The 27,857-nt window shown below is 45.6% G+C and overlaps 1 protein-coding gene across 3 annotated transcripts in view; it reads left to right on the top strand.

The window, feature by feature from the left end:
• Window positions 1-27,857, top strand: part of LOC124302318 (neurogenic locus protein delta) — an 81,532-nt gene that overhangs the window by 49,939 nt on the left and 3,736 nt on the right. Inside the window, exons 1-5 of one of the 3 annotated variants that reach the window (XM_046758358.1) lie at window positions 1,180-2,622; window positions 7,216-7,518; window positions 15,757-15,814; window positions 21,048-21,299; window positions 25,807-25,867. In XM_046758358.1, coding sequence (XP_046614314.1) covers window positions 2,563-2,622; window positions 7,216-7,518; window positions 15,757-15,814; window positions 21,048-21,299; window positions 25,807-25,867 — 734 coding nt within the window. In that variant the 5' untranslated portion in view covers window positions 1,180-2,562. Of the gene's footprint in view, window positions 1-1,179; window positions 2,623-3,554; window positions 3,939-7,215; window positions 7,519-15,756; window positions 15,815-21,047; window positions 21,300-25,806; window positions 25,868-27,857 lie in introns of those variants that run through there. The other 2 variants (XM_046758360.1, XM_046758359.1) reach the window with 2 other exon arrangements.

Genomic DNA, 27,857 nt, shown 5'->3' with positions numbered 1-27,857 from the left:
TCGCCTGCGGCACCGTTTGCTGCTCGATTATCACACACTGTTGTCACTACTCCGGCTAGATCCCCTTGTACCCTTTTCACCCCCACAACTTGTCGGTACTTTGTGTATACCTAGACGTTATTACAGACGCGTTTTTGACGCGCAACGATGTTTCTGGAAGCGTTGAACGTTGCACCGATCTAGGTACATATGGATACGAAATGTCCTTTCAACCCTTTCGCAAGGTGTTCCTGAATGTTTATGAAAACAAAAAAAGAAACATTCAGTTTGTACCTACTTAGCGAGGGTTTTTAGAATTCGTAGTGAGTAACGATATGAAGAGAAAAATCTTGGATCTAGTTTTTATTGTACCTTTCGGCAGAGTGTTAAAAAAATCGTGTGGCTACACCGAACTCGTGGTTCCTGAGAAATCGGATAATACGCGGGCGTCGCGTTGACGTACGACGAGGAGGATAAAAGTGCGGCCGGTGTCTGTACCTACTCGGTATCGCAGGTCCGAAGTTAGGCACCGGCGCTTCGTCGTCGTCGTCGTCGTTGTCGTCGTCGTCGTCGGTCCTCCTCGATCGTGCGTGAGGGGTGACGTCACGGGAGGCACGCGGCGCGTGCCACCGGTCGCGAAGGAGGGAAAGGGGGGGATATCGTAGCCGCGGTAGACGACGGCCTGGTTTGCGCTGGGGATGGTAGTGGTGGGGGTGGCGCGTGCAGCCGGCCTGCAGCTGCCCCTTGACGCGGGGCCCGTCGCCCCTCGGGGGGACCGCCATTATAAGTAGGGGTAGCGGTCGGGCGCAACCTCCAGTCGAGGGTTGCACGCCGAAAGGAACAGAGCACCTCCGCGTCGTTCGACTTTGCAAAAATCGTTGAAACTCTCGAGAGCTTTCGCTACCCCGATCGCCGAACGTGGTCATTCAGTCAGTGCGACCTCCCGGTGCCGTTCGGACGTTTACGATAAAGACGATTGCGATCGCTGTAACAAACCGAGTGCGGGAGAAAAGGTCGAAAAAGCACAGGGACACGTTTTGCCGCCCCGCAGAGTTTGAAAAAAGCCCGTTCGTAAGCCGCGTAAGCCGGCTAGCCATCTGTCGGCGTCGACGAGGACGAGGGAATAACAGTGTCGGGTCAGTGTTGCGCCCGGTCGGCGATACGCGGCGCGGCGATCGACGCCGTTCGAAGGAAGGCTCGCCGTCCGCTCTTCGGAGGACCAGGAGGCCGGCTGCCGCCTCTGCCTAGCTGTCTGCTCGTGGGGGAGAGACAGCGGACCGAGTTCGGCTCGCGCCAGTAGCCTCTCAGCAACGAACGGAGATAGAGTGAGCTCAGTGACGCGCGCGCGTGTGTTGTTTATCCTCGCCCTGGGACCCCGGGTGAAAATTGACTCGTTCGTCATCCGTCTCCGCGCATCTCGCGTGTCTCATCCGTTCTGGTTCGCTATTTGTCCCTCCCCGCCCTACCTCCCACCCTCCCCCCACCCACCCACACCCACCCCAAAATACCCACCCCCCGACGTTGACGATACATCGTCGGCTCTCTCTCTCCGGCGTCTAATTTCGTCGCCGCGGGTTCATTCCGTTCGCCGACGACCTACGTCCGTAGTAAACAGCCGAATTGATACACGCGGGTGACGATTGTTATGTGTATGACCGACGGCTGTGGCGACTGCGGCGTGAAGTCGTGTAATAATGAATGAATGAACGAATGATGCTCCGATCATCTTCGTACAGACCCGACGTATAATGTACCGGGCATGGACCGTTGTTCTCTCGTTCGCGAACATTGTATGGACGTAAAATACACCGTCAGGAGCATCGATCGGTTGTTTATGTGGTTGGGATAGTTGAACGAATAAACGAGAGAGAAAGACAGGGAGAGAGAGGGAGAGAGAGAGAAAGGGGTGTTTGATACGGAAAATAGAAAAACACCCGTCACGCGTCTTTTTCGTAAAACGTTCCTTGTGTGTGTTGTGTGCGTCGTGTGACACTCTTCTACGTTTCCCATCTACGACACGATTCTGGATTAAAGTGGTGTCATCGTAATCAGTGTGCAGTGTTGTATTCTATATGATATATAATTTATTATCCTTGAATCGTATAGTTTTCTTTTACTTCTTCTTCTTCTTCTTATTCTTCCCGTATTTAAATAACTCGATGATAATATTTTTGTTCGTTGGTTGTTTTTCGTAATTGGCAATCTGAAAGAAGAAGATAATTGGTAATATAATTGCAGTGTGGTTATCATTCTCTGTGTGAATAAATGAAGATTATTAATCAGAATATTTAAACCCGGAGGGTGTAGATGTCGTGAATAAACGAATATATTCGTAAAGAAATTGGAAAAAAAACGTCGGAATCTAGAGAGTTACAATCGTCGTAGTTGCTGACACATAATACCTACCGACAAGAATCGAGTTAAACGTTCCACGGCTATGCAGTGTCGCGATATTGTTTACTGCACGAAGAGGTAACCTCGCGGCAACAAGAGAGCGTCAATCTCTCGCGTGCGCGCAAACCGGCATCCCTCTGCCACCCTTCCCTAAAAACGAAAAAACAACAAACAAAACACCAACGAAACATGTGGACCACGGTGATACTTTGGACGGCTGCCGTCGTCCTGCTACCCTCACCGCTCGAGGTAAGAAGTCACGAGGGTCTGTCTCTCTCATACCGTCAATGAGAATCAAAGGAATTCCCGCCACCTTTTCGAAACGCGTTGCGTGGGGCGCGCGCGAAACTTGAAAACAAACGTTTTCGCCTCTCGCCGGCTTCTTTTGTTTTTCCAAAGCTGACAATAAGAGCGCGGAGTTTGACGGATGCGGGAAGGAAACGTCAACGCGACGACTCTTGGTTCCGATGAGTGACACGTTGTTTGGTCCGGAATCAAAGTCAGTCGGTTCTTCTTCTTCTTATTCTTCTTCTCGGCGAGGCGAGTCAACCCCACCTTGTGTCCTTTTGTAATCATTCTCGTTTTCAACGCGGAGCTTTTCGGATGACGTCCGAGAGTCAGGCGAGAGTTTTATTCTCGTGACGATGCGACAATTCTCCCTGGGAGAGATTTTTTCCTCACTTAAGGTTTCTTCTTCTTCTTCTTCTTCTTCTTCTTCTTCTTCTTCTTCTACTTCTCGCACGCGCGTCTCCGAGTTCTCTTTCTTCGTGTGTTTAACCTACAACGCGTATCCTTCTCAACTTCTTCTTCTTGCTACGTTCTCAGTATCGCGGCGACCCCCATCTCCGAGAGAAAGAGAAAGAGAGAGAGAGAGAGAGAGCGAGAGAGAGTGGTAAGGCTAAGGCGGACCAGAGAGCACCCGAAAGCAGATTTACTACAATGCTAAATCTGGAACCACTCTTTTAGAATTGTCTAGTCTCTCCTTAGACGCTCAACCTTCCTAAGACCTCGTCTTCTTTTCTCAACGCCGCGTATCTCCGTCAAAGACTTTTTCACCCAAAATCACGTGGATTTTTATTCCATCCATTCGACGTCGAATTCCAGTCCCACTCTTCTCACCGTGATTTCGTTGTTTGTCACACCGATTAAAGAACGTACGGGAGAGTGGTCGGAAATAGAATCGCCACTGCACCTCCACTATCCCCTTGAATTAATACTCGACGCGAATTAGAATTGAAATCTCGTCGTCGTTCTCGATTCGCGGCTCCGTCAGTTTGACGTTTCCGTTCGCTCGTCTTCCTCCTCTTCTACACTTTCAAACCTCTTCTTCTCCACGTACTCCTCCTCCTTCTCCTCCTTCCTCTTCTTCTCGTCGTCGCCACCGTGAGGCGGCTGCATTTGAATCGCTTATGACGAAATACCGGGGGTATCCATAAATACGCGTGAGCCCATTGGAGCCGAGAATAGACGTCTGCGCCAAAAGTCAATCCGAATCGGCGTGCGTGGCTTGGAGCCCCGATCTATAAGAGCGTTTTAACCACCGCCGTCGTCACGTTTCGCACATGGTAAGCTCGAAAAGTAGCTTATTTTTCCAAACTTCATCTCGATACAAGCAGTATCGTCCGTATACAACTTGTAATACGTCTCATTTGAAAAGTAGATCGGGTTGCTTCGTTCGTTCTTCTCACCCCCGCGTCTCGAATGCCTCGTGCGACACGCGTGTGTGCTTATGAATAGTAGTAAAGTGCACTCTCTTAATAGGGCCGCAACCGTAAAAGGTGGGAAGCGATTTTCCAAGAACCGTAAGTTCCCCACCAGCTATCTCCGCCTCACGAAAAAGTCGCAAGATCACTCAATAAGTCCAGCATCTCATGCACGCGTGGATACATTGTTTACATCGGTTAGACTTCCATTTCGTTTTATCTTAGCCTCGAAAAATACTTGTGTGTCAATATTTTATTAACACATCCGTTTGTTTTTTTCTTTCTATACATAATTATTCAGACAAACGTTTTACAGGAAAGATCGGGTGTCTAAATGGGAATAAGTTTGTTTATGTGGCAATAGAAATGACAGAACCATTACATTTACCTCTTGAGAGAGTTGTGCTTCAAAGATAAAGTTGGCTCGGGGAGTGGGGGACAGCAACCAACCGAGTACGAAAGCAGGGAAGCGGCCCTAATGAGAGAGTGCACTTTATATCAGCTATTCGGCGCAGGGTGCTTTACGCGAGGGCGTCACAAGGAACGTGTAACACATTCTTTCGGTTGGCGTGCCTCTGTGTTTGCATCGTCGACGCCGCTGCTGCACGTGCGCCTTTAATAGCGCGGCCAACTTACTCTCCGGCTCTCTTATGCCTAACGCTCTTCGCTACGCGTAACACTTCTTCTTTATTCCGTATTCCGTATGCTGGATTTCATATGTGTGTGTACAGCTTCGTTTCGGCTGCTGCTTAAAATCTTTAAGCACGACTTGCGGTTTGTTTTGTTGATAATTGTACGATTACATCTCACAATCAAACTTTTCCCACTTCCCCAGTTATTTTTTTTTTCTATTTTCTCCTTCATCTAATTTGCCTCGCCGCACGTCACTTTTCTGACAACATTATGTTTATTTATATGTACCTTGCGCACTTGTTTACATACAAAGTAATTCACATCCGGTATTCGTTTACTATTCCAGATCTTCCGAACACGTTTACTCGCGCGATCGCGTGCGAAATTACTTGTAGGATATGTGTGAATTACTCCACCTCCTCCCCTCATTAGTATATAATCTATCATCGTTATGTCGCCGTGTGTTAAACGGTATTTATAAGTGCAGGACGTCAACGGAGAGAGATTTCGTCATTGCGCCGTACATCATCATCATCATCATCATCATTTATTACGTTTTAGATAGTATATAAGGAGTAACGTGATTCAATAACCGTGACAGTAGGTGTAACACATACCTATGTAAATAAATACATATGTACGCGAGAAGGAAGATTGATAAGGAGAAGACTATTCGAGGGGTTATAAAAAACTGTTTCCGTATGTATTCCCTTGTTGTAAGACCGTCGTATCTCGCGCTTCCAAGCTTACAATATCGTCTTGTATTACAGGTATGTACGTACAATATTGGGTGATCGCACGCTGCACGGCGTTCGTGCTTCTCGTATACAATGTTTCATATCGGGTTTGTGTTTGTTTATTCAGCCCGGGCCAAGGATCATTGACTGGCTTGCAGGCCGGGCGATTCGTGTGTAAAAAAAATTGAAGAAAAAAAATAAGAAGTAGGAGTAGAATAAGGGCGTACAGGGACGTACATAGATTAAAAAGCAAAGAGTTGAAGAGAGCAAAGTAGTCGGACGAGCAGCCAAACAGCAGCCAGTCAACCAGCCAGCCAGCCAGGCAAGGGTCTGTAAAACTTGAGACGAATACACGTGTAGAATATGCCGTGTCGCGTCGCTATGCACTCTCAAAAATCGCGTCTGGTATTTAACAAAGTCTCTTGGGGTCTGCTGCTGCTGATGCTGCTGATGCAGCAGCGGTGGCTTCTGTTGCGCTTCTTTTCGGATCTCTCTCTCTCTCTCTCTCTCTCTCTTTCTCTCTCTCTCTTTCTCTCTCTCTCTGTCTCTCTCTCTTGCTTGCTTGCAGGGACGATAACGGCGGATATTACAGAGCTGCGGGCGAAAGAACGACGCGGCTTAGGAGAGAAAGAGAAAAAGGTAGAGGGGGAGTGAATGACGACGATGATGATGACGATAGTAATATCGGGGATAAAGAAACACACTGCCGCCCGCGCGCCGTCGCGAGATCATTAATTCATTGCGTATGTAGGACCTGCGTATGAATTGTGGACCGCTGTTCGGACGGGCCTCGATTTATGAATGACTGACGATTTCACGCTCAACGACTCGTTGTCCGTTGTATTACATACGTGATAGCGATTCCCTCGTGCCAACTTGAGCTCTAACAGCCGATACCTTTGCCGTTTGCTTGTGTTCTCGGTGACGACCCGTCTCTCTGGTTCTTGTTCTAGTGTCGGTCAGGATGTTGGCTACGCGTCGAGAGGATTGTTACAAAAGTATAACAACACACACGCCGCGTTTCTTCGGGGATTTTCGATATATGTTACGGGGCCGACTCGGAGAGACCCCAAATCTCGTAATTGTGTATTATTCTTGTCTCGCCTGATATACTCGACACTGATGTCTGAGATTCAGCAGATTATCTTAATTCTCCCGGCATCCCGTATACACCAAGTCCTCCTTCTCCTCCTCATCCTCATCCTCCTTATTCTTCTTCCAATCTTTGAATAATGCTCACACTTTCCCACCTTCGCACACAACATTCCAAAGTTTTTTCTTACCTATTTTGTACGCTATTTCTATCACTCTCGCGATTTTACCATCATCATTCTTTTCGCGCTCGATTGATTATTATTATATCTGCAATTGTTATTTTCGCTTGTTTGTACACCTCGTTAAACACTTCATTTTTTTTCTTTAGTTACCATAAAAACGAGACACCGAAAGTAATGTAAAAAGTGTTCGCAGTCGTTGAAAGAATTTACAAATATTTAGCGGAAAATTTTTTTACTCGTAACTTTTGAATCACATGACGATCCGTTAGAATTTCTTATCTGAATTATATAACGAGCTATTCCTCTTTTTCCAAAAAAAAAAAAATTGAAATTATCATGCAAAACGATTTGATCGGGCACCCTTCGTGAAACCGATGGAAATTGTATAATCTTACAGGATTGCAGGAATGTCGCGTCTTTTCCTCTGTCGTGCTTCGCGATAGCTGAAATAATTGAAATCATTGATGTTAACGTTGAACGTGTATATTTCAGGTGAGCGGTTCCGGAGTATTCGAGCTGAGGTTAAACTCGTTCATAAACGAGTACGGGAAGGACAGCTTGGGGAAATGTTGTTCCGGAAACACGTCGAAGACGGGGGAATGCTCGGGCCCTTGCAGGACGAGGTTCAGGGTGTGCCTGAAGCACTATCAGGCAAAGATCGACACGACGACGCCGTGCACCTTTGGCGCCGTCGTTACGCCGGTGCTGGGCGACAACGTCGTGAACCTCAGTTCTACGGTCTCGTTGCCGAGTTTCTCCAACCCCATCAGATTCCCGTTCGACTTTACGTGGCCGGTAAGTCGATCGTTCGAATGCCTTACGTCACATCTTACAATTAGTTGGGAAAATGTGCGCGGTGGGAAAAATATCGCTTACAGAATAGTATCTAAATTTAACGTTTTGTTTCTTGTTTTTTTTTTTTTTTTTTATTCTTATACATTCTATCAAAACCGCGTGCATAAATGGAATGACAAAGATGTATAGTCTTGCATTCGCATGAGAATTTATCAAGTATCCATGCATTTTATATGCGCATAAACACAATCGCAACGTTTTCAAAGAAAACAAATTTACCTGATACAATTGTGCTTCGAGCAGGTTCTCGTTTTATCTTTCTCTTCAGCTGTTTTTTGTTTAGTCTCGTACCGGAGTTATAAACAGAAAAATGATGTAATTTTGGATTGTAAAATTTAGAATTACAGTCGTAATGTCGCGGATATATACAGGCGTATATCTGTATATACCTATGCATGTGAACACGCGTGACGCATACATCAATTTTCTTACGTGCCGTCGAGCATTGAGCGTGTTTCAAACGAAAAAACAAAGAAATAAATTAAATATCCACGAAAAAGTTTAAAATATAAATGTATAGACTAGCGATGTTTCTTTTTCTTCTTCTTTCTTTATTTCTTTTCAAAGTTTCAAGAGATTCCGCGTATCGGTATGTTGTAAGTATAGCGTATACCCGTTAATATCCGTTAACATATATATATGTATTTGTTGTATACATACTGTACGTAGGTATACATTTAAGCCTCTTAACTATTACCGTTGACCGATAATTGACGTCTCGCAGATTTTAATAAATAAACCACGTCAATTAAAAACCGCGCGCGTCTGTTGCAACGAATCATATATTGCAAGTATTATATATAGCTCACTCAATATCTCGTTTTCTCCGTCTGTCTGTCTCTCTCGCGAGAGAGTGATTTATCGGCGTTACGAGAGTTTTTCGACGTGCGCATTCAGCAAAATCGTATAATGAATAAATGAATGAATAAATGTATAAATAAATAAATAAATAAATACATATACATCGACAGGAACGCGTACACGCGTGTAATAAAATCACTCGCTTTCCTTACTATTCCTAAACTTGTGAATGCTGTGAAACTGTTTAAAAAATTAAAAATCTACGCAACGGATGAATAAAGTTTACAATTTGTAAGTGCAGTTGGATTGCAAATAGGCTTGGTCAAAAAACAAAGAACGAATCGTTCGGTAGCTCTCTCGTCTTTCCACCGCGTCTGATGTTAGACTAACTGACAGATGGTGCGCGCGCGAGAAGAGGAAAAGAGGAAAAGAGGAGAGGATCGCAAGAGCAAGCCGTGTACGTTATGTATTGTGTACCGTGCATAGTCGCAAAGCACTTGTCTCCCTCCCGCCATGCCATGCCATGCCATGCACTGCACTGCACTGCACTGCACTGCACATTGCGTATCCTATCGTGCAACAACACCGTCCTTCTGTGCTCCATCGCTGCTGGTGCTGCTGTTGCTGCTGCCTGTAATGCTCTCCTGCAGCAACAAGAGGAGAGCCCCCGGTGGCAGATGGCTTGGTGGGCAGAGGCGCTTTTGTCAGGCCCCCGAGGCCCTTCTCTTCTTCTCTCTTTCTCTCTTTCTCTCTTTCTCTTTTGCTCGCCGAGCTCGCGAGTTAAATTTACCAACCCATATGGCACCCTTGTCGTTCCTCGGCACCTATACGTACATATTTATATATATTATGCGCGTGACGCACTTGGTCCATCGCTTCGGTTTGATCAACTACATCGAGCTTTCGCCAATGTTAACGTTTAACTTGCCGCAGGCTTGATTATCGATAACTGTATGAGGTAGGGTAGAAAACCGCGAGGGAAGATGTTCGAGACATTTTTGGGACGTGTATAATAAGCATGCCTCGTTGTCAATAATATTTGATTTCAATATTTTGTTGAATTTGCTATAAATACATATCTTTGGAGACAAAATATAAATTGTTTTAATCGATTTAAGGAATGAGACGGTGAAAGTTTTTGTATGATCTCGTCTAATTGCAAAGCTTTTCACAGTGTACTTGCGCCTTTATAATGTCATGGTGCGTGTATCGCGCGAGGCTTGGGTCGCGAGTTGATTTCCGTTGTAACGTAAACCAATTAGACTAGCTTTTTGCCACACATGCACGGATTATGATTACGGATCTGTTTCTCCCTCTCTCTCTCTTTCTCTCTCTTTTGCTCTCTGTAGCTTAATTGGCGACGTACCACGTGCGGTATGAATTAATTGGAACGGTATATTATACTAATTATATACCCCATGCAGTAACATCATCGCCTCGTCTTTCGCATGTTATATCGTACACTTTTATGTAGTTATACGAATAATAAAAAAATACCGTATACGAATGAATGAAGAAATATTTTGCAATCTCCCTGTATCGATGAGGTAAAAAAGAAGAAAAAAAATTGTGAAAGAATTGAAAAAATTTCATGCAGTTATCTTCCGTAGAAACAAATACGTTATACCTGCCTTATAAATAAAAGCAAACGGTATGTCTTTTCGTTTAAAAACTACAGTGAAAATTGCACGTTGCGTTTGATCGTTTAATCAAGGTTTCCCGGCGTGTCTGCAGACACCACCTTTAACCTGAAATATATACCTGAAATCGCTGATCGCGGCGGTGTTTCTCTTACAGCTGCCCTCGAGTCGTAAATCCCTGAGCTTCCCTCAGCATTGAGGGATCGAGGAAGCTTACCGATATTGTACGTAGCTCTTTGTGTTTTTTTTTTTTTTTTGCCGACGAATATGATGCTCCTCTTGCAGGTTAATTCTTCTCTTCTTTTTCTTCTTCCTCCTACTCCTTCTCCTCCTCTTTTGCTTTTTCTGTTTCTTCTGCTTCTTCCGCAGAGGTAGGCACGATCGCGTGCCGCTGTCATATCTCGTATCATATACCTTATACTTACATATTGCGATGCGATACATAGCGTGGTGGACGGGATTATTCGAGGCTACTATAAACTCTGTACATACGTACATGCGTACATACATACATACATCCTCATTACATAGAGACACGCGGCGAACGAAGCCCAGAGAGAGAGAGAGAGAGAGAGAGAGAAAGAAAGAGAGTGGGGGTGGGGGCGGGAGAGGGAGGGGGAGGGAAGGACGCCGGGACAACCTGGTCCCACGCCCGACGGCTGCGTGATTCGCGTCTCAAACGCGAGTTTGAGGAACAGATGAATGGCCGGCCGGTCCGCGAAACGCTTAGCATAAATTACACGCGATCCTATACCCTCTATGTGTATATATGTATATGTATATATATATATATATATATATATATATATATATATATATATGACGTCTATAATGTGTAGTGCAGTGCACACGTAGGTACGTTGTTTTATACCTATATACATACCTGTAACGTTGTAACGCAACATGTCGAATGCAACGCGCCTCTGTTTCCTCGCCTCCTACTTTTACCTTTGGTTTTTTTTTAACGTGCGCGAATATGCGCGATGCGTTGACATTTTTTCACCAAACCTGAGGATTTCGGTGCTTTTGGAATTCTTGTGAATGGATATACCTTGAATGCCTAACGATGCGTACTTTTCTTCTTTTTTTCTCTCCCTCTCCCTCTCTGTTCCTTTTATTTTTTGTTTGCGTTTTTCTTTTTTTTTCTTTCTTTTTTTTTTGTTGTGTTCGCGAAAATTCCTTCCTCGCATTCTTCTTTTGTACTTTATACCCTCCTTGCCGAACGACTACGCGACTCCTCCATTCAATTCCTTGACAAAAGAGACGGTTTCTTGGCTGGGAATTTAGGCAGGAACGGAGGAGAGAAAGATTGAGGGAAAGAAATACACAATCGGGGTTGTTAGAATTGTGACAAAGTCTTTGGAAAAACTGCAGGAATGATTCCGCAAAAATAAAAAGAAAAAAAAAACGTCATACTGAATATATGTAGGTATATTTTGCGAATGTTGCCGCTGCTGCGTAGCAAAACAGCAGGGAAAGTCACGCGCTAAAGCGGTGAAGAAAAAAGAAACGCACGCATGTGTCTCAAAAGTTGACATGACTTTAAACGATGCGCGCGTATCTTTCTCGGTAATATGCGTTCGCATATGTAAATTAAATGTTAAGATTTAACACGCGGTCGCGACAGTGCTTGCTACATGATGCGGAAAAAGGAAGAGGAAAGGGCGGAGGGGGAGGGCAGAGTAAGGAACACAACAGTAGCGCTTAACATCCTTCGACAGATTATGTACAGTGCATTATATGTATATTATGCGTGTATAGACGTATATTATACGTATATATGTACGCACACCGATACAGATTATTCACACATAATATATACCGCATGCATACGTGCAGGAAAGGCCTAAAAATAGGTCGTCAAGTTTAGAATGAAACCCGGATGACGTAACGACTGAATGAATGGTAATACATTTGTGTCTCGGGGCGCGACACGTGGTCGTCGATCCCCCTCCCACTTCCCCTTCCCCCTTACTATTCCCCTTCCACTTCACCTCCGGTCATCTGACAGGTATCAGCTGATACCTGCGATCCCTGCCACGCACCGTCGCTTCTTGTACCGCTGATCCTTCCGCGTTTCTTCTCAATTCTGTGTGTATCAAGTTCGGTTGATATTTTTTCGATTAATGGGGATTTGGACTTTTTTCTTCATTTAATGTATACTTACAAACTTTTTTCTATATATATATTCATTCTATGTACAACGATCGGTTTGAAGAGAGAGTGGGATGAGAATTTAGATTTTTTACGATCCGCGCAGTTTGTCAAGTATGGAAGTATAATTACGTACAGATATATATATATATATGTATATATTATCGCAATAACATAATTTACGTTCAAAGTATCAATTGGATACTGGGAAATTGGAGAAAGAAAGAAAGGTAGATAGATAAATAAATAGATAGGTTTCATTTTTATTTTTCGTGGCAATATTGAACAAACAGGTGTGATAGAGAACGGTATTAGAAAGAGAGGGAAAGAGAGGGGTAGATATTATACAAACACGACCTACAATAGGGTTTAGTTGGCAGATAGGAATCGGATTGTGAAAGTAATACAGAATTCGTTACGTTTTTCTGAAACTGAGCCATACGTACATGTGATAAATACGTTAAAGATGTACGTACGAAATACTTTGTACACGTGTATTACAATTTAAACATATATACCATACATATATAGGTGAACTCGAAAGAAAGAGAAAGAAAAAGACTCGCTCTCTCTACCTGGATCCTCTTTCTTCCTCCGTATAACCCCAGGTATCTCGATCCCCTTCTTCTTTTCCTCTTCGCGACGTCGAGTCGCAGACAGACGGAGGACCAACTTCTTTCCGCACGCACACGCAAGTAAGGACACGCACACTCGGGGAGGTAAGATTTAATACACGCGCGTCAGAATCGTCCGGGGGGGCTCCGAGAGCTTGTGTGCTATCGCCGCGTTTGAGAGAGCGTGCCAGAGAAAAGGAGGGAGAAAGAGAAAGAGAGAGAGAGAGAGAGAGAGTGAGACGGAAAAGGGAAGAGAGCCAGAGAGCCAGAGAACTCAGCGCCGCTGCGGAGGCTTCGGCTTAGAAGAACGGATCGGGGAACGGGAGAGAGAGGAGGAGGTATGCTGCGCAGCCGTGGGAACCGACTCCCGGCTCCCGACCGATTCCTCCCTCCCTCTCACTCTCTCTCTCTCACTCTCCCTCTCCTCATCTCCCCTGCGCGATTCTGTGCTTCCTCATCTTCTTCTTCTTCTTCGCCTACTGTGCTTCTCTCTTTTTTACCTCTCTCGTTTTACGTATCGTTTGAATGTACTCGTCTCTCTCTCTCTCTCTCTCTCTCCCACTCTCTCTTTCCGAATTTCTCGCGTAATCTCTTTCCTCCGATTCTAAACCGCGCGGCGGCATTCTCTCAAAAACAAAACCGGCACTCCACTCCACTTCGTATTCACGCGACGATCGCGATATTCCGCGAACAATTTTCGGTGTAATTCTCTTCTTCTTCTGTTTTTATAATTCACTTATCAATATCAAATTTGTACACACGCGCGCATGCATACGTACAATCCTCGTGTAATACGTAACTACACATATGCATATTCTATCATATTATATTGTATTATATTATATTGTATCATATAATATTCGGTGGACTTGTTGTGGGCTTAATTCGCGTACCTCTGATCCTCGGTATGCGCTCGCGCGCATGCACACAACATATACATATTACACATACCTATACCCGTGCCATAAAGTATCGCGGTGGTTCCTGAACACTGCACGTAGAATATATATATGCAGTGCACGGGTAGCGGAGTACGTATTTTGCCGGCCGTTTCATTTGTCTCCTGATAAATTATACCCTACGGTATATCTCGCGGAATTTAAACCCAGGACTTTTTACACACGTACAAGCTGATCGTTTCGATTAGTTAGTTGCGTATTATAGCCGATGTCAGTCAGTCTGCGTCCAGGATATATATCCCCTGAACTTCTCTGCTGATTTGTTAGTTTTTTTTAATTTGTTTTGTTTGTTTTTTTTTTTTTTTATATATATCATTCAGCCCCTCCTCTCCCCCGCCTGCAGGTGGCTGTAACCATAAACGCCGATCATCGTCACGTGTCGTCTCTCCGAATGTGTAACGCTTAACGCAACGCGGTGAATGCACACACTTGTAATACACGAATGCTCGACTGCTCTTGACCGCTGTGAGAGAACAACGCGGGGTTAGGATGTGGCGGGGTGATGGGGGAAGGGGGAAGGGGGAGAAGGTGCCGGAGCCGCGGGGTCGGGACGCGAGACAGATCTATCTAAAAATATACACATCAGCTAGTTACGTGTCCTGCATCGGCTAGGCTGGACCTAGTAGACCGGCCGACTACCTGTTCGCCTCTCGACCTGCTCATGCACGAATCACCTGTTCCAGTCTCTCCTCTCCTCTCACCTCACCTCACCTCACCTCACCTCACCTTCACCTCGTCTAGCATCTTTTCTCGTTTCTTCTACTCCCGACACCCGAGCAGTATTTTTATTTTTATTTTTATTTTTTTCTTCCTTTCTCTTCACGGATAATTGTACGACGATTTGGGAGTTTGAACGAACCGCGAACTCGACTCCCCCCTTTTCCGCGAATAAATTAATTTATGTACGGAAATATCGTTTGTTCGTTTTGCAATAAAATTCGTTATACCCCGCTCAATATACTACTTTAAAGCTCAAATTATAAGACGGATTAATTGCAGTTACCGCGAAGCTGTAACAGGGAATGAATTTTTGACGATTATCCGCGGGATGATCATTGGCTTGCAGGAGATATGTTTGTACACAATACGGTTTGCGTGTTGAAACTGCATATCGTGCGAATATTTTTTTAGTCCGTTGTAATTTAGCAATTTCGTTGATGGGGATATACGCGTGTAAATGGTTGATTATATGCGGTTTGCTTGGCGCGGTTTTTGTAAAATTTACGTTGCTTTACGTGCTTGTTGGGCCGCTTTTTTTTTTCTTCTCTTCTGCGGGGTGGGGGGTGGGGTGGGGGGGGGGGGGGGGGGTGGAGGTGTTCTATTCAATTTAGACAAGTTTGTATGTATGCCGCTCGTTCTTTCTCTCTCGCGGCAAGAAAAAAGCAGGAATACTCAGCGTCTGAAATCCCTCAAAGACTTATAAACTGATTTATAACGATTGTTTGGACCGGCCGCCCCCGTTTTCGCTCGCGGCTCTTCGCCGGTTGTTTGCACCTCCCACTCGAGGAACCCCTTGTATAATACTTGAGGCAAATCGGCCCTGCCCCAGGCTCGCTCGGCAGCTACCCCGGGGGTTGACGTGTGTCTCGTTACGTCGGCCAGGTGCACGTCCTGCTACTATGTGCTTATTTATAGTATATGTATAGTCCTTGCCGTATATTACATGCCTGTGCATAGTACGCACAATGTACATACCTACACGTCGGCTAGAAACGGTTCGTTTTGTCGTTAATTACAAACGGCACGCTTGGACGTTTGCCTCAAAGGGGTATCGTGCACATCTCTGTACATATGTAGGTATGTACCTATCGTGCAGCTGCTGTCACCAAGGCGCGAATAACGTTTACCTTTACGCGTATATCACATGTAATAAGTTTTGTTGGTTGAAAAATTATGCCGCTTTTTTTTTATTTATTTTTTTTTTTTTTTTATTTATGGTTTTTTTTTCAACCTTTGATCATGTAACAAAATGAATGTTTAATCTTTATGCTTCTTTCTTTTGATTTTCAGGGCACCTTCTCGCTAATAGTGGAGGCATACCATGACACGGACAATTCCACGCATCCTGGTAAGTTTATCATCGTTACATCGCGACGAAACTTTCACTACTTTAATTACCTGTAATGCATAATTGTAAGGAAGGAACCGAAAGAAGCCGGGCAGATTGAAAAAAACAAGCACGATCGTAAACGACCAGTGCCTTTTTCTCACATGTTCCAACAATCTCTTTATACCTCTTTGACTGTATCTTCTGATTTTTAACCGTCTCTCCGCCTTTGGTGTAATTAACGTTCTACCAATTTTTGACCTCATTACTCGCCGATGGAGGTTAAAAAAATTTGGGCCTCGAGCTTGAGGCTTACAGCTATAGCTGACGGCACGAAAGGGGTACGGAAGAGACTTGCGGCGCGGGTTTAAAAACGAGGAACGCGAACCCGCACGGCATGTGTGGGCCAGCTGGCCCCGTGGCTATGGCTATGGCCATGGCTATGGCCATGCGCAGTGGCGAGTGTAGAGGAGCGAGGCGCGCGCGCCGCGGACAGACGCTCGAGCTAGCACACCGTCCCCGGGTTCGACAGCCAAGACGCAACTTCCGGTCGGCGCTGGATGGTGTGCCCGACATTCGCCAGACGCCGCGAACCCCGAACCCCGACCCTGCAGGTCGAAACCCAAAAAAACATCCAGAAATTGAAAGAGAACGCTCAGAGGCTTCGTACTGATAAAAATCACGCGGTCGAAAATCTTTTCGCGAATCAATCTATGTGAGCAGACGCTTGATTAATCCTCGGACAAAAATCCTAAAATGATCTAATTGTAAGTATCTTAAGAAGGACTCGTTGCATCCCGATGCGGTTTATTTTTAAAGCAGAGTTTTGACTAGCATAAGTTAGTAGATTATATTATATTGTCATCCTCGTTGAAATTTCTGTTTTGACAAAGTTTCTTGTAATCAAGTTTAACCGCTGCACTCATTTTTAACTCGAAACAATGTTTCTCTACGAGTTCTACACAGTGTAACTTCGAAACTGTTCACAAGATTTCGATGAATGATATCTGATACACAAATTTAAAATATAAATTAAATATCGTAATTTGTCCCATTTTAGCACGTACTTAATTTATAATTTCAAGTATATACGAACGGTTTCGAATTAATTTTTCGTGTTGAAAAATTGTCGAAAAACTTTGTTTCCAGTGAAACGAGAAATATTTTAAACAATATGGATGATACAAAAAATGTCAAAGTTCGAGTTAAAAATGAAACAACTCGCGTATAACTTCGGATTTCTGCCACACGCCGTTTTCACCGTTTTCACCGTTTTCACCCGTTTTAACAACGCTGCGCGACGATCTTCGCGTTATACCTACACGACAGTTTACGGTCGGTCTCGTCGAAAGGGTGCCTAGTGTTTCCTTCCTGTGTAACCGTATAGCGAGTTCCATGTATATATCCCGGTATCCCCGGGGAACGCTGCTGCGGCAGAGTGTCATAGAGACGAGAGTGTGTGCGTCGGGGGAAGGGGGTTAACTCGGAGGTACGTTTGCTCTTGTAGTGGCGAAACCCGACACCGAACCACAGTGGATACATCCTATACGGTTCGGAACAGGGTTCACGGTTTTATACAGCTCGAAGCGGCCGGGGAGGAAGTAAGGAAGGCTTTGGCCGTACGTATATCTGCGGTACCGGCGATGGCCAAGGGCACGGAGGAACGATATGGGGAAAGGGGCCCGAGGAGACGGACCCTCTTCCGTCGATTGCCCCACGTCAACGGCTTCCTCGTTCGTGTTTGTCGAACCATTAACTTTACCCCCGGGTGCGAACGGACGGTCAATCACTGCCTGTAAGCTTTACTCCCTGAGGATACTTTGACGCTTCGCGTTGCGCTCTTTATGACACGTTATACGCGACACCTGTAACAACAAGCTGCTGACTCTACTTAACGGTCTTTAGGTATAGGTAGGATGTTTAATTAAATGAGGATATTGTTGTACGTATCGTGCGAGTACAATCTGAACTTTGTATCATTGCACTCGGTGGGTGTGACCTCGAGTTTTCCGACTCGCGAATGTAGAATTTATGAAATTACCGAGCTGCAATTATAATCAAGAAGTATAATACACGCGTATTATAACCCCCGCGTAGGTATAGAATGACAGGAAACCGATGGGTGGGAGTTTTAAGAGCGTTGAAATCGTATAATGCAAAGTCAATGCGATCTTTCATTATGATCGGATGATAACGCGGGAGATTTACTACAACGTTATTAATTTTATTTGAAAATATTCAACTAATTGATTCAACGAGAAGTGTGTTGTATGAATGATACGACCTATGAACGTGTATAGATCTACGTTCAAGCGCGGGTCCAATTAACCGCAGGCGGAAATACAGACATCAGCAGCGTGTTGTATATACCTTTGGAAAACGTTAACCACCTTAATTAATTAATTGTCTGGGCAGGGAACCATCGCCGCGTGGTTTTATATATAAAACCCACCTGGAATAAGTATCAGTGAAACAGGGAGTACTTGAGGTGTGTACCTACCCCTCTGCTCTCTTCTACAATCTTTCTATCTTTATCTCTGCTGCACAGCGTTTTATATATATATATATGTGTGTGTGCGTGTATGCACGTATGTATGTACGTACCGCGTCTGACGGGCGAAATAAATCTGTAAAGGTAACGCATGGCGGCGTACATCCGCTCTTTCACCGGTCTCTTAATTACTGAATGAAGAGAGGTGGTGGTGTGGTTGAAATACCCGGAAACGTGTCGGGTCAAAGGGGGATTCTTTTTACATACATATGTATATATACACACGTAGATCTTTCTTCTTACTTTTATTATACTATCTTCTTTCATTTATTTTTCCTTCACCTCTATCCTCTAGTCTTTATACATCGTCGTATATTTAGGGTTATATAGGTAACCCGTTGACGCCACGATCGACAAGAAATCATGCTTAAGATGATGTGTACGGATGTATATGCATATGTACACACATACGGCATGCGCGCGTCATGACAAGCAGCTACACCTGTGCCACGCCAGAGAATTCCGTTAGCTTTTGGTTTCGGATGATAATTAACCCGCTCGATCACATCTGTACGGGTGTGTGTATGTGTGTGTGTGTATATATAGTAGGTTACAGGAGGGCGATGAGATTCGTTAACGAGACCCGAAGCAGCGGAGAAGTGCGTTCGATTCGATAGCGGTTGAAATTTACTGCTCGGATAACTTGTGCACTTCCTGATTCGACACGCAGGTTAAATCTTTGCCAAATTAATAACATCCTACGGTATTGTCGCGAAATATACCACGATGATGATATACACCAGGTGTGCACGATACGTTGCTATTATAATTACGATGCACGCGCCTTTTTACTCAGGATCTTTATACGTATGCAGAGAGCATTGCACAAGACGGCTTTAACCCTTGCGCTCGTGTTACGCCGGACGCACAATTGTATTATACTGTATGCACGTTGGCGTTTCAAGCGAGTGAGTAAGTGAGAGAGAGAGAGATGAAGAAAGAGGGAAGTAAGAAGAGAAACGCACGAATGTGCAGGAAAAACTGACATGGGGAACAGTGATAGCGTGGCTGGCTTGCCGACTGGTGGGTCGTTCGTTCGGCCCAAAGACGCACCTGCCTCTCTGCTCGACCCGTAATAATAACAATAACAATAATTGGTCGACGGCTGGCCAGTCAGACCCCTTCTTCTCCTCTCTCGCTCTTTCTCTCTTTAACTCTCTCCCTCTCTCCCTCTCTCGTAGCCTCCCTGATCGTCTCAGTGGCTCCTGCTGCCGCTGCCGCTGCTGATACAGGTTCAGAGGCTGCGGTGCCATGCCTGGTGAAATTATAACACAACGCACAGCAACGGTTTAATAGTATACGTCTACACGGATAACCGCAAACTTACTACCTTATACCTATTCTGGATAGTCAGAGTCGGGCCATTACGGCCTCTGGTAGCATTATCTCTCTCTCTCTCGCTTTTTCTCGCAACATTATATCAGCCTAATGTGCATCCGTTACGCGTCTCAGCTTCTTTGAGACTTCAAGTCTTATTCATCGTGCAATACGATTAGAGTAGTTTTTTTTTTATCGCAAACCGCGGAAGAATTTGTTAAAAAAATTTTAACGGTATGATAGAACAAAATTCAGGGTAGTGTCGTACTGATTCCTTGTACCGCGATCTTGCACCTATTATGTCGTCAAGTGCCATATCTGTTCCGGACAAACGAGATCTGTGTAATCGCGAATTTGGGGCAAAGTAACCGGTAATGATCAAAGACACCGTAGAGAGTGAGGATATTGAAACGGCAATTGAGTGAGCGGTGGTGTTTCACGTCTGGTTCATCGCAGCGTTCAAGCTTCTTTATTACGAAATCGCCTCGGTTAGTGTCTAGACTCTAGTGCGCCAGGGGTGGCAACCGACCAAAGTTCAACGCAGCAGGCAGAAATTTGGGGTATCTTTAAGACGCACTCTTCAGCTTCGAGTTGCGTGCTATATATAGTTATATACCGAAGCAAAAGCGGCAGCAACAGCAGCAACGGCACTTACTTACTTTCTCGCTCACTCGCTCACGCACGTACGTGTGTGATCGAAGGCAGACGATTCGGGAATAGAGGTATATAGCGTACGTACGTATACTGGGTGTGTTGTTGAGGAAAAGAGAAGAGAGGAAAGTTATTATATACGAGCCGGCTGTATATTATAGGCGTGCTATACTGTGCGGCACGGCGAGCTAATCGGTCCGTATACCACCACCGCTTCTTCTTCGTCTTCGTCTTCGTCTTCGTCTCTTTCTCCTCCTTTTCCTTCTTATTTTTCTTCTTATCGTCGAGGAGGCAGCATGGGAACTCCGTCCGAAATATTGCCCGAAGGTTTTGTGGCTATTTTCTTGTTCTTCTCCTTCCTTTTCGTATTCTTCTTATTCTCGACTCTTGAGAGAAAAATAACGTTTTAGAAGGATTTAAAGACCGGCCGGTTAGCCCGGGGCGGTCAGCCGTACGGAAGCACCTTCCACTCGCTCGCAGCGGCGCATCCGGTAGACCCTCGACTGCTGCCGCTGCGTTGCACATGCGATTCGAAGCCGGGGATGCCCCCGCCCGAGGGATGGGATAAACTCTGCGAGGCTGCCCTTGTTTCACCGAGATCTCCGTGTTGTTGTCGTTTCGAGGATGCAAAGCTCGAACCACGAATGTCCCTACATTTGCATACACGTGTACCTGTATCATACACCTACATTTCGCGCTAATCAATCGGCCCCTTTCTCTTTGCCAATGTTTCAGAGAAAGTTCTCATCACGAGACTAACGACCCAGAGGTGGCTGGACGTTGGTTCAAACTGGACCGTCGACGAGCATCGAAGCGCTCACTCAAAGATGGTCTACGAGTACAGAGTCACATGCGACGCTAACTACTACGGTGCCGGATGCGTCAACCTCTGCCGACCCCGCGACGACGGATTCGGTCACTTCAGCTGCAGTCCGACCGGCGAACGCGTCTGCTTGGCAGGGTGGAAGGACTCCTACTGCACGACCGGTGAGTTGTTATATCGAGCAAGTAGAATCAAATTGTAAGAGTAAGAGTAAGTACAAGATTAAGGAATATCTTCGGAGAGCCTGAAGAAACGCGCGCATTATCGGCGCTGCGTCAACTTCACATTCTCGGGTCCTGGCTCCCTTCGTCATCATCGGCCGCATAGTTACGTACAGTGTGTTACGACGACGCGAAGTTTACAGTATATAAGAGGGGGACACTTGGCGGTGGGATATGGCGATATGGTGGGGGGCGTGCGCGCTGCGCTCGCGCTCGCGTTTAAACGGTTCGCGTGTTCATTGACTAAGTTGCGGTCACGGCGTTTCGTCCGTCGTTACGAGATTACGGACGACTTATTGCTGCGGCCGGAACGATTATCGTCGTTATGATTGCGATGAAAAAAGAAAAAAAGTAAACAAAAATAAAAAAAAAAAAAAAAAAAAATCCTGCGATGCACTCTCTGCGGTGAGGAACTGAGGTGAGCTATCGTGCAGGGAGAGCAGGAGGAGCGGTAGTAGGTATTCCGCTTAGGCGTATTGCTGCTCACGCTGCTGCTGCTGATGATGATGCTGACTGTGGATCTTTCCCCGGTACTTCCCACGCCCGGTGATCCTCCCACCTCTCGAGTCCCGTCCTCGTTCTTCTTTTTACACTGTCTATATAGTAGGTGCCTCTCTGCCTTACTACTGCCTTACCTTCCCCTCCTTCTCAGCCCTCCGAACTCTTCTCTCTGCTACCCTCTACTCGCTGCAGTCCAGCCAGCTTCTTCGCGCTCACCTGGAAGTTGGGGCCCGTTGTTGTGCAGGACAGCCTCCGTTTTTTCTCCCTCTCTCTCTCTCTCTCTTACTTTGTAGCGAGGCATTGCGATGTGTATAACATCGCGGCCCGTCTGCACACTCGGAGGACGAAGCGAACGACGGTGAAACGAGAAGGAGATGGAGATAGGATGCCATGGACCACATCCAGACGTGCCTCGATCATCCGAACGCCAAAAAACTCACGAGACTCTCTCGGCTTGTTCAATCCTGTCGCGGTTTATCTCCGGTTTTCTTTGTGTCTTTTATTGCCTGTGTGTTCGTATATACTGTATGTGTATGCACATTATGCACGTACGTAACTTTGTCATCGTCCGGTATCTCTGTCCAACTTATTCGACGTAGGTACGCATACCTAGATACACCTACAGTTCTGATCTGTTTTCTCTTTGGATCGATCGAACGTCATTTCGGAGAGGTGGTGGAATTTTTATTCGTTTCTACAATGTATACCCACCCGTTGCATTGCGGAGAAACACGCGGTCAAGTATGTAATACACTTCCAAACATCCGATCGTAATCCTTGTCACACGTAGTACTTTCATGTATTCGTAACGTGGAGAAATTCTTCGTCGATATTGTCCAGATTCTCTACTGCACGATACCGCAGGGGCGAAAGAAAAATAAAGAGGCGGAGGGTACGAATTGATTTCCGGAAGTCGGGACGACGTAATCGGCACCAGGAAGGAAGCGGACCGCCTCTCTCTACGTCGTCGTCGCGTTGCGGCCGTCGCCCCGGGGTTCGGGTTACCTTATGGTGTATCCTACCTACACTATCATCCGCGCATATAATACGTATACCTAGCGAGTGCACTTTGCTGCATCGCGTCCTACGACCATCTCTTTCGCTTCATCTTCTTCCTTCCTCCCCCTTCTCGTCCCTCTGCAATTCTCGGGTGATGAAACCCGACTTTGTTGTCTTTGTTCCCCGACTCCTCGCGGACTCTCCTCGATCCCGATCAAATTACGACACATGCCGTGTGTGTATACCTCTGCGTGTATATTCCACATATATTGTATATACATGTACGTATATCACGGACGCACAGCGATATAATTTCTTATGTGAGTTAATGGACTGTGCGGAGGACGAGGATATGAAATTGTCGAGGAATATTAACCGGCGAAACATTATCGACTCACGATTTCCGTCGTTGTAACTCTGCCGAGAATCATCTCTGCGACATTTTATCGTCGCGATCATCGAGATCGTACTACAGTGCGGCGATGAACATCACAGCGTTGAGTCAGGTCAGGTCTTCGGACGCGATGAGGATTGAGCGATCAGTCGGTTGGTCGTTAGGCCCCAAGCTTATGGCGGCAGCACGCATCCAGCGCTCCGTAATCCGAGTATGTGAGTCATTATTTAAATGATGGAAAGTCGTCGGATCGGTTATACATCCGTACACATGTACACACATGTAAGTATTTCGAAGGGTTGGAAAAGGAACGAACGTTTCAGGCTGCAGGGGTTGGCGAAAGGCCTTGTTTTCGATTTCGGTGCAAGAGAGGGATCGGACGCTGGTTAGGGGTTCGTTGCTCGCCGCCCATGCAGGGGTTGTTCCGAGTGCATCGGATCAGCGGCTACCAGCTGCAGAACTCTGTATACATCCTCGGTAAAACGCGGCCAATCGAACGAACGGCGACTCGACTCGCTGCCTGCCCTGGCTGGGACAGCTGTCGGTGCTTTAACAACAGCTGCAACGACTCGGAGGAGGAACAGAATCGTGTACCTCTACCTACAACCTTATAGCTGCGACAGATACGCTCTCCTGTACGGCTTGGTTTTGTCGGTTTCCAGGTCTCCTCCTCCGAGACCTTGGTGTGTGATTCGTGTCGAACCCCCTGTCCCCTGATTTCGTCGTTACAATGATCTTAGACAAACCAGGTATTCCAACCTCCTGTCGCAGATTTTCTTTCCGCTATTCATCGCCCTTCGTGCAAGGTTTAGGGATTTTACACCTGAGACGCTGGCGACGCAACAGTGACACTTGAGGGAGATTCGAAAAAGGTGTTTCGAGGAATTGGGGGAAATTACAATACCAATACGTCGCACAAAAGTTATGGATTTTACGCCGCAGCGCAGGGTGGCATTGTACGATATAACGATGGTTCCATTCATCGATTCAAAGTTTATTCTCAACCGTAGCTCGTGATTTCAATTTCATCAATTTTCTTCGTTTAATCGAGAATTTTTCACTAAGAATGAACAAAAATTTTTGTACAAAAGAGATTGCGTCTATAGTTTATAATTATTAAACTTTCGATACATTCAGTATATAATTGATGATGAATCGCAAAATTTGTACTTTATTACCGACCGTGGAGCTGACGTATGTCTGTCCGCGATTTAGAGGATTTATCGTTACAGCGTAAGTTTGAAATTCGGCAAGCGTCGGATAAACTTTTACATATGCGATTCGCGAAGCGTCGGCTACGATCTTTTGTTTCGTTATTTGCCTAAAACGACGCGAAACTGGGAATGTTTCGAATACCCGCGGTCTACCGACAACGTTAATTTATGTGATTTCGCTTCTCCATATACCTCGACATACCCGACAAGGAGCGCGGCCCGTCCGGTAAGCCCCGAGACTGAGGGGAGAGAAGAGAAGAGAAGAGAAGAGAAGAGAAGAGAAGAGAAGAGAAGAGAAGAGAAGAGAGAACAACCGCGATCCTCGACGAAGGTATTCGCGTTAGCAGCAAGGAATTTTTGCGATTTCGTCGGTCTTTTCGGTCTCATCGTCGTCGTCGTCGTCGTCGTCGTTGTTCGTGGTGCCGCTATGGACTATAAATAAAATAGTCGAGCGGTCCCGTGTACTTAGCTCCCAAGGTCGTCGTGAGGATCTCGTCTTTCCCTTGTAACCGACCGCGATTATCCCCGGCGCGCATTGAAGTTGCCGCGACTCGCAATCAGTCTCGCTATCGAACAGCATTATTCCGTAGGTATCTTCTTCCCCGCAGTGCTATAATAAATTCCTAAATACGTCTTCGAATAAAAAATTGTCGAGAAGCCAAAAACAAAAATATTTTTTTTTCTTCCATCACAAATATCCGCCAAATCAGGTATCCCGACTATATTTGGTCATTTTTAATGATGTACTGTAGTTTAATTCGACAATCCGAGGTGATGATGAGTGCTTCGGACACAACGCCTTCAGATACCTCGGTGTTTTACATTCCGGTCATTATTTTCAACATCTTTCATATATTCGTGTATTTTTGTATACAATTTGCACAAAACTGAATTTGTACGAAGATGTGGCAGAGTGCCAACGGAATGTCTTGAAGTATATTTGCGGCTAAATAATGAGCGGGGGTGATTCTGGCGTGACATCATTTTCAATTCAAACGGCCCAGGTTCACTCGCGTTTGCACACACCTCCTGTTTGTACAATTCGTTTCCTTGTACAGGCTCAAGCGGTTGAGACAGTCGGATACCGATCGAGAGACAAATACGGAGAAATGACACTGAAAGCTATAAAAATAATAATAATAACGATGATGATGAGGATCACGATGATAATGTATGTGAATAGCGTGAGAGCGAGACGCTGCACGGCGAAGAGAATAGAAGAAAGAGGAGGATGGGGCTGGGGAACGAAGTGGCGTGAAAATTGAAGCAGTGCTTTCGTCAGCCTCGAAATGTCACGTAGCGCTTGAATTAACCTTTGCATCTCTTTCTTTCTGTGTTACAGCTCACTGTCTGCCGGGATGCGACGAGCAGCACGGTCACTGCAGTCAGCCGAACGAATGCATGTGAGTATTATACAATATGCATACATGCACGAGTAACTACGTACTCCGATTGACCAGTCCTGTGACATACCGATGTAGCTGTGGCGCCTTTCCCGTATACACGCTTAACGCATTGAACCTGCCTACATGAATACCTGTATGTACACCACGGACACGAATATCGTATGCAAAAAAGTTAATGAAACTTTGTCCGAAATCTAAAGTAAAAGAAACACGCAGAGATTCAGTTTGTACCGTTCGTATACAGAGACTTTTCTCATCTTCTTCTCGCGTCACGTGTACGTACCTACTACCAACCGTAGCTGTATAAATACGTCTTGGATCTACAGCATATAGCTAACGTATCGAGCAGAGCGAAGCGAACTGCAAGTAGTTATAAGCACCAGCAAGCCGCAACCACCCAGTATTATAAGTAGTAAGTACATCCAGCTCGGTGAAGATAGACACCCCTTTAATTCCACCTATTACTGCATAGCGGCAGAGAGGATGACGAGACGGTCTCAGCTCGGAACCGTTCGCCTCGAGAGTATTGCACGTATGTACGTATATACGTGTGCATAACGTATATATAACGTATAATATTTCACGGGTTAGCCTACAAGCGGTACAAAGTATTATACCCATAGTACGCGAATGCACGTAACGTACGTATACGATACCTATAACGTGTGCAGAGGGCGTCGCGAGGGGGAGAAAGAGAGGGAGTCAAATGGCGGTGGGGGGTATAAAGAGACGGAGATAAAGAGAAAGAGAAAGAGAAAGAGAAAGAGAAAGGGTACGTACGTAGCGTCGCGCAACGCGCGCCGACCGGGAGACATAAATCTCAGCGGCGAGAGAGGTTCGGGCCAAGTTTGGAGTTAACTCAATCATCTAATTACCCGAGCCAGGGTTAATTGTCCCGTTAGCTCTCCGCAGGGCTTGTGCTTGCTTGACGCTTTGATGTCTGTCTGTCCGATTTCTACGGCTATTCAGACACCGAGACGCGCGGTTCTGTATACTTATTTTAATTGTTTCACTAAAACCCTGATTCCTATAGTCATCTTGAACCTCACCCTTGATCGTTCTAATCGCCGATCCTTCATGCCGAACATATTTCATTTCCGTGTCCTTGTTTTTTGTTTCCTTGCTCACGAGGTACTTTATTAAAATCGGTTTATCTTTGCCTCGAGTTGTTTCTTCTTTCTTTCTTTCTTTCTTTTTTTTTTTTTAATTTAATTTATTTATTTATTTTGTCCCTTTCTTTATCGATTCTGTGTCGGTACGGATTTTGGAATTTGCGATTATTCCCCACCGCGTGGGACACTCGTGACCATCCAGAACGATGGATTACGTAGACGCGGCGGAAGAGGAAAACCTCGGTCCGAATGTACGGACGAACGACGGACGTGGTTGTCGCGACGAATTACAAAACGATAAAGTTCTATAAACGACCGGTTATGTAGGTATGTACGCAGGTATTTATCCTGCACAGGTATACAGGTATAGGTAGTGACGGTGATGGTATGCGGGATGGTGTCTATGCACGTACAGACGTCATATATCTATATATAAATATACATATATACACACGTATATGCCGCGTACAGAGGCACCTGCAGCACCGTGGGATTTCGGAGAGTTGTGGGATCGGCCCTATTTGAATTACCTCCGTGTGTTTACTGTATCGTGGTGCAGCGTCGTGTGTTATCCACCTAGATGCGTACACCTATACCTACAACCAACTACGCGACTGTGTGTTCTATGGATGGGGTAAAACAGCTAATTGAAATTTTTCAAGTCTATCGGGGGGACCGGAATGAGAACTGAATACCGATGCGCGACCCGACCGCGACTATCCCCCCCCATTGGCGTAGACCCGTCCGATCTCTCTCTCTCATGTTATGCTCACTCCGCGTGGATAAACGGCCCCCCTCCATTTACATATTTCTGACAAATAATATCTCTTTTTAACCACCCCGCGTTCAAACACGGCTAGGCATGTTCTCCGCGT

This window comes from Neodiprion virginianus, chromosome 4 (genome assembly GCF_021901495.1).
Source record: "Neodiprion virginianus isolate iyNeoVirg1 chromosome 4, iyNeoVirg1.1, whole genome shotgun sequence".
Classification (NCBI taxonomy): Eukaryota; Metazoa; Arthropoda; class Insecta; order Hymenoptera; family Diprionidae; genus Neodiprion; species Neodiprion virginianus.
The sequence above is the reverse complement of the archived record's forward strand: the minus strand, read 5'-3'. Positions and strand labels throughout refer to the sequence as shown.